Source organism: Thalassophryne amazonica, chromosome 13, assembly GCF_902500255.1.
Source record: "Thalassophryne amazonica chromosome 13, fThaAma1.1, whole genome shotgun sequence".
Taxonomy (NCBI): Eukaryota; Metazoa; Chordata; class Actinopteri; order Batrachoidiformes; family Batrachoididae; genus Thalassophryne; species Thalassophryne amazonica.
The window spans coordinates 72043269-72055902 of record NC_047115.1 but is presented as its reverse complement, the minus strand read 5'-3'; the positions used below and the strand labels follow the sequence as shown (position 1 = coordinate 72055902).

At 38.7% G+C, this 12634-nt stretch overlaps 1 protein-coding gene across 11 annotated transcripts in view; it reads left to right on the top strand.

Annotated features, from left to right (window-relative positions):
* The window catches only part of LOC117524002 (sorbin and SH3 domain-containing protein 1), a 175009-nt gene that overhangs the window by 48999 nt on the left and 113376 nt on the right, over positions 1-12634 (top strand). For 9 of the 11 annotated variants that reach the window (XM_034185714.1, XM_034185710.1, XM_034185711.1 and 6 more), the window contains exons 6-8: positions 1893-2019; positions 2146-2175; positions 7020-7162. In XM_034185714.1, coding sequence (XP_034041605.1) covers positions 1893-2019; positions 2146-2175; positions 7020-7162 — 300 coding nt within the window. The remainder of the gene's footprint in view (positions 1-1892; positions 2020-2145; positions 2176-7019; positions 7163-12634) is intronic. The other 2 variants (XM_034185708.1, XM_034185709.1) reach the window with 2 other exon arrangements.

The following is a 12634-nucleotide window of genomic DNA, read 5'->3' as shown; positions in this document are numbered from 1 at the left end:
ATTGTTTTTAGGAGTGATGGGTTACTAGTTATAGTTAGTTATAGTTTGCTGTGTTTTGAATATGTGTGGAAAATTATTTTTCCGCTTTACTTTTTCCTTTCTTATTTCTAATTGTAAACCTTTATTACACTTATAAAACACAACTGTAGCATATATATTTTGAAAGTACAGGTTGTCCTGAAAAAAAGAGACATAAAACTTGATTGTGGGATGCAGGGAGAGCTGTTAACAGCAATAATAAAACATTTATGCCAGGTGAGTGAACTGTCCAAAAAATGCCCTCGGACCCAGAGGGTTAACCACTGAATCTGAAACATGATGGTAGATGCATGAAACGACGTGGAATAAGTCTCTTTGCCAAAGGGTATTCCATGCTTGGTTTGCAAAGTAAATGTCAAATAATGTCATTGGATTCTATGACATGTGACATATGTTATCCTACAACGTGACAATGAAGCTTGACACATGGTGCAAACTCTTCCTTTTTAAAACCCTATTAACTCAACCCATAATTTGCATCACATTTTACAAAAATTGGAGCAACTTTAACTTTGACCCCTGTACAAACTGAAACTGACCTTTGTCACCATTCTTGCTGTTTTTACCCCATAACTCCATAACATTCAGTCGTAGATAGTCCAAACTATACCTTTTTGGAATCTTTATGATCAGACAAATAATGTGGCATACTTTCAATATGATTGGAGCATTTTTAAATTTTGACACTTGTGTAATTCTTCATTAACCCCTACCTGGCCGCCATATTGGATTTTCAAGTGGCCATCTTGTTTTAATCAAACACTGATTTATGAAGAACATTCATGCCAAATCTGATGCTTGTATCACCAAGTGAACAATTCTGGCCAAAAGTCATACTTATCTGCTCCACTATGTCTTGTGTTCATCATGCAGTGGAGAACACATTTGGACACACATCTTGTCTCAAAGGTAATTATCTATAATATATATATATATATATATATATATATATATATATATATATATATATATATATATATATATATATATATAGTAATAGTTTGGTAAAACAATTGCATTTTCATTCCTTCTTACAAGTTAGATAATGTGTCTATAATCTAATTTCAAGTTTGGATGCCCTGTAAGCAATGATGCAGTGACACGCAGTGTTTGCAAATAGGTTCCACGATGTTCATGACTAGTTCACGCAAGTGGTATGAAATTTATGCATGCCAGAAATGCAGCCACGGACAGTTTTCAACAGTTTATGATACATTTACTCATTGACACGCAAGATTCCCTGCCAGTGCGGGAATCAAATTCATGCAAGTGTCAAGGTGGCCTATGTTAAGAAGGTGGAGAGAATATTTTGAGGAGCCAGTGAATAAGAAAATTAGGAGAGAAAACTGGATGATGCAGCAAGTGAAGGAGGATGTGCAATGAAAAATAATAAAGATGAAGTGAGGGCAGCTATGAAGAGGATGAAAAGTGGAAAGGCAGTTGGTCCAGATGACATACTAGATGAGGCATGGAAATGTTTATTAAAGATCACCAGGGAGGTTTTAGCCAAAAGAAGTAAGACCTCTCTATGCCCTGTAGCCCACTGCACCAGTGCTCATACCTTGATCCCATAGTGTGAATTTACACCTCCTCTTGAATGGTACACCAGTCCAACGCAGCTTATTTCCCACCAGTCAAGGCTATTACCCATTTATAACTGGGTGCAGTAGGACAATGCAGATGAAGTGCTAAGGAGACAGACAGGTTGCATGACCAGGAACCAAAGCCAGGTGGAGATAGGTGCATTGGTAGCCAGATTCCGTATCCCGCTGAGCTACCTGCTCAGTGGGATGAAGAAAAACAGTTTTGTTTACATTTTGTTAGTAATTTGCTGTATTTTCTGTCACTTTCAGGCCAATCAAGAATATCATAGTCCAGCCCCCAATGATTTTGAGGACTGTATCACACCATCTTCTGGCTCCGTGTATCCGTGCACTACCACAGTCAATCCTACCATAGTGCTACTGCAACACAACAGAGGTGAGAATGCAACCTGTGCTGTTGGTTAATGAGTATCAATACATTTCCCAGTGAACATGTCTCTGCTTTCACGCTTTTGTTTTTTGCCGATAGTCTCATTTGACTGTCCTTGTCTGTCCACAACAGAGCAACAAAAGCATCTGTCTCATTTGGAAGGTATGCACAGAGGGGATGGTGATGTTTAACAGATATTTATTACCTTTTTTCTGGCCAGTTTAATTTAAATTTTTTAATTTATATATTTATTTTTGCTTGTATGTCCAGTGTCTGACATTTTCACCTTTGTGGACATGTTGTAGTGCAGGGGTGGCTAAGTTCGGTCCTAGAGAGCCACATTCCTGACACTCTTAGTTGTCTCCCTGCTCCAACACACCTGAATCCAATGAAAGACTCGTTAGCAGACCTTTAATGAGCCTTTCATTGGATTCAGATGTGTTGGAGCAGGGAGACAACTAAGAATGTCAGGAATGTGGCTCTCGAGGACCGAACTTGGCCACCCCTGTTGTAGTGTTTAAATGTTAGAATCTATCATTTGTTGGATGAGAATGAACAGAGGTGCTCCCAAATACACACATATTGGATGTTTGATTAAAATTTTTTTGTAATTTGGTTTTAGCATGTTGCATGTCTTTAGTATTTTCTTAGTATATAAAAATTTCCAGACAAGAGTAAAGGTTTTTGCTATTGACAGCAACATGGTACATGCTGCTACAACAGTATCATGGATCAGGTTCACAGTCTGTGCATATTTCCCATTTGTGGAGCAGTTTCCACTGTTCTGAAAAATGGGATTACTGCATGATCCTTCCATTATTGACAGCTAAGGGCTTTTTTAATGTCAGGCATATATATATATATATATATATATACACTAGACAAAGGTTTAGGGCCCCTTCATACATAGTACGAATAAGTACTAATCAGGGCGAATCACAGCGGAACAGCTCATATGAGCGAACCATGAAAACATCGAGCCGACGGGCAGGCATGAATGATCCCGGTGTGACGGTTTCGTGCATGCAACAGTGTCGTGCATGAGCGTGCATGAAACCGTCGCACCGGGAACACAGTGCGAGCAGCTGGTACACCATATTGCGCCGCTGATGTAGAGAAAAATAAAATAAAATCCAGCTGTATAATCAGTGAATTTCACTGGGGTGATATAAATAATAAATAAAAGGGGACACAATACAGAATCCCATGGTTAAATAACCCTGGTTAAAAAATAAATAAATGCCACTCACGAGATTCGGACCTGCGGTTTACAAAAGCTCTGATTACCAGACGGAAACCTTACCACTGTACTACAATCACTGTCTTATAACAGGAACGTGAAATGACTAAAATCAACAAGGACATAAATGTATTTTTTTTAAAAAAGTGCCATGAAAACTGACCAAACGGCGTGTTACGGTGTCTTTCTGCTGATACGTGACTGAAAGTGGCATATTTGTCACGCTGTTGGCTTGTCATATACTCCTGCGGCGCTGCGCTCACAGGACACGCGTGTTGGACCGGGCCCGCACGCATGTCCTGTCAGACAGACGTGACATTCAGAGCGCCTGCTGCGTGTCCTCATGAACTGACAGTTCGTTTCAGCTGGGACAGCCTGTCAATATGCGCGTTCTCCAGCCTGTTGCAAAATCGATATATGTTTTTATGTATTTCCACATGAGCACAGCAAGCATACACATGCGCGTGTCTGTCAACACGGTACATGTTCTGCAGTTGTGACTTCCAGGACCAGAGACAGCCATCCACACCCCCTGTCCGTTCAGCGCACAGACCAAGGTGTCACCCTGTGATCAGATGATACAGGCCTCGCCTGCAGCGGGTGCGTGAACCACACGCACGCCATGTGTTGGGGAGGAGTGGGGGGGAGCACGCGAAACACATGTACACGTGTTGTGGGGGGAGCCAACACTTAGACACATTTCACCGTCAGCTCAAAAGTGATCATCTGCTGACTGTTTTCGTGCTGACAGTGTGAATGGTCACACATTTTCTAAGTGCCAAGTGAGCGGTGTTCGATGTTTATGTGTGTCTCCTGGAATTTGGCCGACACCTGTCGTGAGAGGGTTTGATGGGCTCTCACAGGGCATACTCTGTCTTTCAGCCGTTGGTGTGCATAAATAGTTGTAGCAACAGGTGTATGAGGTATTGGAGGCAGTAGCGACACGTGTATGAGACGTTTTTCACAATTGACATGCAATTCCTCCATCGTGCGCTAGTCGACTTATATCGTGTTATGTGTGTTAGGGCCCTTACAGTTGACATGGGCGCTGGTGGAAAAACAATTTTAGTAGATGAATTTTGAAATATGAAGTATTTTATGATACTTTTTGGACTTCTGTGAATCATAAAACTATTTTTCAAGGATGCTTTTATCCAAGCACAATCAAGACAAACATTGATATGAAAACAGACCTTTTGAAGACAAACTGAATTGACATACACTGCCCTCCAAATGTATTGGAACACTTGGTATTTCATACATTTTAATTTGTTTACGCCATTTCAAATAAAAAAAATAAAAAAAATGCAAAAAAAAATTTTTTTTTTCCAAAATGATCTTCCTTAATCTTAAACTAAAAGCAAAAATCTACAACTTGATATAAATTAATTAAAATATAAAAGCCAAGATGATGGGTTGCATAAGTAATGGAACGCTTTGGTAAAATACCTGTAAATAATCAGTTTTATTGCCAGTTTTTTTTTTTTTTTCAGACAAGTCAGGGGATGGATACATGAACATTTCCAAGTCACTGAATATGTCTTGGACTTTATTTACATCAATTATGAAGAAATACACACAGTATGTCACTCTATGGTAAATCTGTGTGGAGTAGACAGTTCTCAAAAACTGAGTGACTGTGAGAAATGTCATTTATATTCTTAGGGAACATCATATATGATAGAGATGACTGATCCAGGAGGGTGACCTATTTCAGAAAGGATACAGTATGTGCTCCACAACATGAAAGAGAGACACAGAGAGAGAAACATGCTCCACAACATGAAACACAAACCAGGTGCACGGGTGGCTTTGAAGTGTGGACTGTTGCAAAGAAAGTGCTTTAGCAATATGCCACCATGCTGTTGGGGATAACAAAGATTTCCATACCTACGAACCATACTGGTGAGGTAACGTGCTTATCTGCAGACCAGTATTCGTTGTCAGTAGCAGCACAGGGTGGCACTGGTAGTACACCTGCCTCACAATGAGAAAGTCTGTAATTCAAATCCATGCAACTCCATGTTCTTGACAGCAAATGAAGTGATCAAAACAGAATATGAGGAAAATGCACTATGACCTGTTTACTTTTTGTAATGCAGTATTTTCCTGAAATACTTGTCACTCAGCACAAATCGTTCATTCTTAACTACAACGTGAATAAGTGCAGGGGCAGATCCAAGATTTTGTAAAAAAAAAAAAAAGTGGGGTGGTGTTGATTTGTGAATGTGTCTTGGTCACATTTCTCTTGGGGTGTCTAGGGGCATGTCCTCTGAGAAAATTAAAACGTTTTAGGTGCCATTTTGTTGCATATTTCATCACAAAATCCAATCACAGAGAAAGGATACTTTATATAACCTCTTTTTTACGAATTTGAACCTATACTGTACAATTTTCAGTGTGATGGTATGATGTTATAATGACAAGTAGCAGAAAACATTTGAATTGTCTTTGGCTAAAAACGTGAGCACTTATGCAACACCTTTCCTGAATCAGTCTGGTGCAAATTTATTTAGCTGAGTCACTTGATGAGTGTTCAGAAACCTGCCCCTGAATACATGTGATACTGTGTTACAATTGGTGGGTTACTGTAAAATTAAGTTTTATATAAAATAAGTTTTAAGGCAGCCTGAACACTAACTTTTTATCCCTCTCTGGCCAAATGCCCGAAGGGGGATTATGTCATGACGATTTCCGCCCATCTGTCTGTCTGTCTGTCTTTCTGTTCATCCATCTGTTTGTCAAAAAAAGGGTATAAGCATTCTGAAATTAACTCCTCTCCTCTCTTACCAGAGTTATAGCCCATGATTAACAAATCTAGACTCAGTCAGTTTCATGAGTGGGTGCCTACATTCTGAAATCAACTCCTCTCACATTTTTAGTAGGATTTTTGGGAAACTTTGGTGCAAGTCCTTGTTATAGGTTGGTAATACGCATATTGTAATATTGTACAAGATTGACACATTTTGGCAGAGTTATGGTCCTTGATTATCAAACCTAAACACTCCCAGTTTCTGCATTTTGAAATAAACAATCAGAATGTAGCAAGCACTTATATCAAAGCAGAATTTGGCAGGGGGAATATTGTGCTCTCAGAGCACTCTTGTTAAAGTAAAACAGTGTTTTTGTTGTGCATTTTTTATGTGAAGTACTTGATTCTGCTGCACACATCAGTTTCCTAACAGGTCATGTTTTCATTCATGTCATTATTAATTCGCTGTGCTCTTTCTGATTTGCGGCACTCTTAGGTTGTTGATAAAGATATTAATAAAAAATTCACTTGTGTACGTAGTTCTTTCAGAGGAGACCGTGCAAAGTGCTTTACAACATTCATAAAATAAATGACAAGAAAATAAGTCAAGCAGACCAATGTAAAAGCATATTCATAAAACAGATGTAAAACATTGTCAGCAATAACATTTAAAAAACTTTCTGTTAGCACGTGACTTGTTTTTCATGGCCACAAATATAACATAATCACTTCAACTGAATGCAATTGTCCACAAAGCTGGAACTCGATAAGTAAGGGCAGAAAAGTCTGCTCACTTCTTCTTCACTATGGCAACTTGCAGTCAGCCAGCCACATAAGGCTCACCCACTTCTGTGGGATAAGAAAGTCCACAACCATCCCTGCCCATGTGTAAACAGGGCATTTCTGAAGGGAGGTGAACACAAGAATAATTTGTTTGAATTTCCTACTTCTGGTTGAACCTCCAGCAACTGCATTCTGAATGTTGTGAAGACCTCTTCTTGTTCTGTTTTGCAGACCCAAATCCAGAAATAGACAAAAGCCCAGATCCTGGAAGAGACGCATTTAGTCCAGTCCCTGATATGGATGGGAAGAGGCTGCGGATGTCGCTGCACTCACCTGTCATCACTCCACTCAGCAAACCCACACTGCCTGTACGGGTGAGCAACACACCTCAGCTCTGTAAAGACTCACAGATGTGCAGTGACCTACTGTATGCAAGTAGGACTTGTGGTAATAAAATTCACCTGTTAATTGTACGTGTGTATGTGTGTGTGTGTGTATGAGCTCAGAGTGCAATATGAAAGACACGAAATGCATAAAACAACCAAAGAATTCACCAAAGCTATTTGATTCATGTTCCACCCCACATGGGCTTTTCTGTCGCAGGTGCAGCTGCCCATCCTTGTTTATAGGGCAGAACATTTTGTGCTGGTCTTAGTGCTTACACAGCCGTATTATATTAACACTACATCCAGTGAATGTGGTACCGTTCAAAACACTGTTAAATTACTTTGATCATTTTGTTATATCAACTCTAAGAATATGTTAAATAAGGTTGATCAATTACGCAATAGAATTGATTCAACACTGTTTTGAATTGGACTACATGTATCTCTGATGTTAATATAATATACAAATAATTAATGTTTATGAGTTTGATGGAACGAACATTATCACATATGAGGTGAAAGCTGGAACATTCCAGCTTTCACCAAGTTAAATATTTGTTCCATTGAAAGAATGTAAAAACATTCATTGTTTGTTTTATATAACGGCTAAAATACAGTAGTGTTCAGAATAATAGTAGTGCTATGTGACTAAAAAGATTAATCCAGGTTTTGAGTATATTTTTTATTGTTACATGGGAAACAAGGTACCAGTAGATTCAGTAGATTCTCACAAATCCAGCAAGACCAAGCATTCATGATATGCACACTCTTAAGGCTATGAAATTGGGCTATTAGTAAAAAAGTAGAAAAGGGGGTGTTCACAATAATAGTAGTGTGGCATTCAGTCAGTGAGTTTATCAATTTTGTGGAACAAACAGGTGTGAATCAGGTGGCCCCTATTTAAGGATGAAGCCAGCACCTGTTGAACATGCTTTTCTCTTTGAAAGCCTGAGGAAAATGGGACGTTCAAGATATTGTTCAAAAGAACAGCGACCTTAAGAGTGTGCATATCATGAATGCTTGGTCTTGTTGGATTTGTGAGAATCTACTGAATCTACTGGTACCTTGTTTCCCATGTAACAATAAGAAATATACTCAAAACCTGGATTAATCTTTTTAGTCACATAGTACTACTATTATTCTGAACACTACTGTATATATATCTGCTTAATGCACCAAATAAAATGTAAAGTTTAATGACTTATTTGTGCCGGTGTTTTGTACATGTTTATGGCCTCTTGAGTTTTTAGAGATTTAAAAAAATCTTTTGACGATGCCAAGTTTTAAACAAAGAAGACATGGAATTCAGGCTTCTTTATACTAAAATTTTTTGATTTATGAACTTTAGGCAAAGAGTGAAAACAAATCTTGACAGATAAAAATTTAATAAAAATGCCAAAGCTAAAACAATTGTGTGCATACATATGTGCTCCCTTTAGTATTCTTCAACTAAATCACTTTTACAGGCTGTTTTCTTGAAGCAAGTCAGGTGATGGATGCTGAAGATTTCCAAGTCACTGAGTATGTCTTGGACTTCATTTTCATCATTCACAAAGAAATAGAAACAGTATGGTACTTTATGTAACTCTTTCTGGAGTACACAGTTGAAAAATGGAATTACTATGCAAGAAAGTAATATGTGAGGGAAGACACCTATAACAACTTTGAAGGCTTTTGTGGTTATGATGAGAGAGACTGTATCGTACAAATTTTACCTGTTGAGTTGCTATTTAACTTTGTACTGGAACTGAGAAGTATTTACTGAAAAAAAACCCCAAATCTTTCAGAGTTGTTATGGGTGTCTATCTGACCGCTTTTTTCAGTAATGAGTAATCTAACGCATTAATCTTTCTAAATCAGTAATCAAATTTAAATTACTTCTCCAAGTCACTGGTTGTTACTGTTATTTTTGAATTGTGGGTTGATCGCAGCATAAAATACGACCCGTGAGCAGGAGGAGGTTGGGGGTTCTGCTGAACTGCCCCCTTTGTCGACTTTCAGCGAGCTGGGAGCAAAGAGCCACATCTGCTGTGCAGCAGCTTCGAATTGAAAAACAGTTGTCTCTCAAAGCAGTTGACGCTCAGAGCTACTGTTTTATCTAGACATTTTTACACTTTTTTCTTTAAAACTCTGTGCCGCTGTGTGTCTCCTCAAAAACAGCTGATCTATGACACGTTGAAAATACTAATGCTTTTTTCCACCCAAATGCACCTAGTCTCTTTCCGAGGATGACATGACATAAAAAAAAAAAAAAAAAAAAAAAAAACGCTGCTAAAACTTTGTTGCCTGTCAATCTGGTCGTGTTTTCTGCATAAAAAAATGCTATCCATTCTTCTGCTCAGCAAACCATGGGTGAATCCACGCGGGAAGGGGACATGGGTGGTGGGGTGGGGAGGGCAGCCTTAGATTAAAGGTCCAGTTTTGAAGAAATGTTTTCATACTATTACTACAACCCCTGTCAAAAATTATGGAATCACCGGCCTCGGAGGATGTTCATTCAGTTGTTTAATTTTGTAGAAAAAAAGCAGATCACAGACATGACACAAAACTAAAGTCATTTCAAATGACAACTTTCTGGCTTTAAGAAACACTATAAAAAAAAATCAAGAAAACAAATTGTGGCAGCCAGTAACGGTTACTTTTTTAGACCAAGCAGAGGGGAAAAATATGGAATCACTCAATTCTGAGGAAAAAATTATGGAATTACCCTGTAAATTTTCATCCCCAAAACTAACACCTGCATCAAATCAGGTCTGCTCGTTAGTCTGCATCTAAAAAGGAGTGATCACACCTTGGAGAGCTGTTGCACCAAGTGGACTGACATGAATCATGGCTCCAACACGAGAGATGTCAATTGAAACAAAGGAGAGGATTATCAAACTCTTAAAAGAGGGTAAATCATCATGCAATGTTGCAAAAGATGGTGGTTGTTTACAGTCAGCTGTGTCTAAACTCTGGACCAAATACAAACAACATGGGAAGGTTGTTAAAGGCAAACATACTGGTAGATCAAGGAAGACATCAAAGCATCAAGACAGAAAACTTAAAGCAATATGTCTCAAAAATCGAAAATGCACAACAAAACAAATGAGGAACGAATGGGAGGAAACTGGAGTCAACGTCTGTGACCGAACTGTAAGAAACCGCCTAAAGGAAATGGGATTTACATACAGAAAAGCTAAACGAAAGCCATCATTAACACCTAAACAGAAAAAAAACAAGGTTACAATGGGCTGAGGAAAAGCAATCGTGGACTGTGGATGACTGGATGAAAGTCATATTCAGTGATGAATCTCGAATCTGCATTGGGCAAGGTGATGATGCTGGAACTTTTGTTTGGTGCCGTTCCAATGAGATTTATAAAGATGACTGCCTGAAGAGAACATGTAAATTTCCACAGTCATTGATGATATGGGGCTGCATGTCAGGTAAAGGCACTGGGGAGATGGCTGTCATTACATCATCAATAAATGCACAAGTTTATGTTGATATTTTGGACACTTTTCTTATCCCATCAATTGAAAGGATGTTTGGGGATGATGAAATCATTTTTCAAGATGATAATGCATCTTGCCATAGAGCAAAAACTGTGAAAACATTCCTTGCAAAAAGACACATAGGGTCAATGTCATGGCCTGCAAATAGTCCGGATCTTAATCCAATTGAAAATCTTTGGTGGAAGTTGAAGAAAATGGTCCATGACAAGGCTCCAACCTGCAAAGCTGATCTAGCAACACCAATCAGAGAAAGTTGGAGCCAGATTGATGAAGAGTACTGTTTGTCACTCATTAAGTCCATGCCTCAGAGACTGCAAGCTGTTATAAAAGCCAGAGGTGGTGCAACAAAATACTAGTGATGTGTTGGAGCGTTCTTTTGTTTTTCATGGTTCCATAATTTTTTCCTCAGAATTGTGTGATTCCATATTTTTTTCCTCTGCTTGGTCTAAAAAGTAACCGTTACTGGCTGCCACAATTTTTTTTCCTGATTTCTTATAGTGTTTCTTAAAGCCAGAAAGTTGCCATTTGAAATGACTTTAGTTTTGTGTCATGTCTGTGATCTGCTTTTTTTCTACAAAATTAAACAACTGAATGAACATCCTCCGAGGCCGGTGATTCCATAATTTTTGCCAGGGGTTGTACTTCTAATACTACTTGTTTCAGGATCTACTGGGAAAGCAGGTTGGACACAATTGCAGGACGCGGATGAACAGCTCTGTACAATTGAGGGGTTTACTTGATTCGTAAGCAGGGGTCAGTACACAAATAGGCAGTCCAAAAAGAGCAACAGTAACACAATCATCAGGCAGGTACGAGGTCCAAATACACAGGCAAGCAGTCAAAAACACGATGAGGCAGTCAGGCAAGAAACACAAGGAACAGAGCTAGAAAGAGGCACAGGGCACAACAATCAGGCGAGTAACGCAGGCACACAGTGCGGTATATAAAGCCTCAGGTGATGAGCAGATAATCAGGAACAGGTGTGAGAACCTTCCAGAGACAGGGCGTGTCCAGCACAGAGGGAAACGCCCCCCATGCTGAACCAAGAGAAGAAGGGGAGCAAGAGAAAGCAGGACAGGGAAAACACAAGCCGACAAACAGTGCCAAAGAGACGGATACAAAAGCAACAAGCCAACCCACACACAAAGTCCAAATCCTGACAACTTGTAGTAATAATAATAATAATTTCAAGAGCTAAAATGTTTAGAGAATTTAAATGTTAGGAAGAATTTAATAGTTACATTTATAAACAATGTTAGTGCTGTCAACAGTTAAATATGAGGTCAAGAAAGATGTCTTTATTTTATTTTATAAAACAAGTATTTATGTTCATTGAAGTCAAGAAAGGGTGACTATAAAGTGAGTGTTGGCAAAACAGGTTATCATTTTCATGCTGAGGTGGTGGGGGGGGGGGGTTGTCTGCAGCTGCTGAAAGTAATAAAGTAATGAGGAATCTAACTTAGTTACTTTTAAAATTGAGTAATCAGTAAAGTAACTAAGTTACTTTCTCAAGTAATCCAATTACTGATTAATTGGATTACTTTTTCAAAGTAACTGTGGCAACACTGCTCGGTGGTTTTCCTCACTTGTCTTCTTCCAGCACAGTCATTCAGATTTTTTGAAATGCCTACTACAGACAGATTCATCACACAGTACAATGCTGTTTGTATTTCTTAAATATTGATGAAAAGACATATTCATTGACTTAAAAATGTTCATATATCCATCCACTGACGAAAAAAAAAAATCAGGCTGTAAAAGTGATTACTTTGTTGTGTTTTATGGTGGCATCAGGAACACATACTTATTCATGTCATTGATTTGGCTTAATATTGTGATTTCATTTGTCACATAAATACTGTGTTAATGATCAGATGCTAATGAGGCTAATGTTGTACAAGGCACTGAATGCAAGTTATCTACCTGTGGCCACTGAACAAAGGATCATAGCTGAGGTCAACAA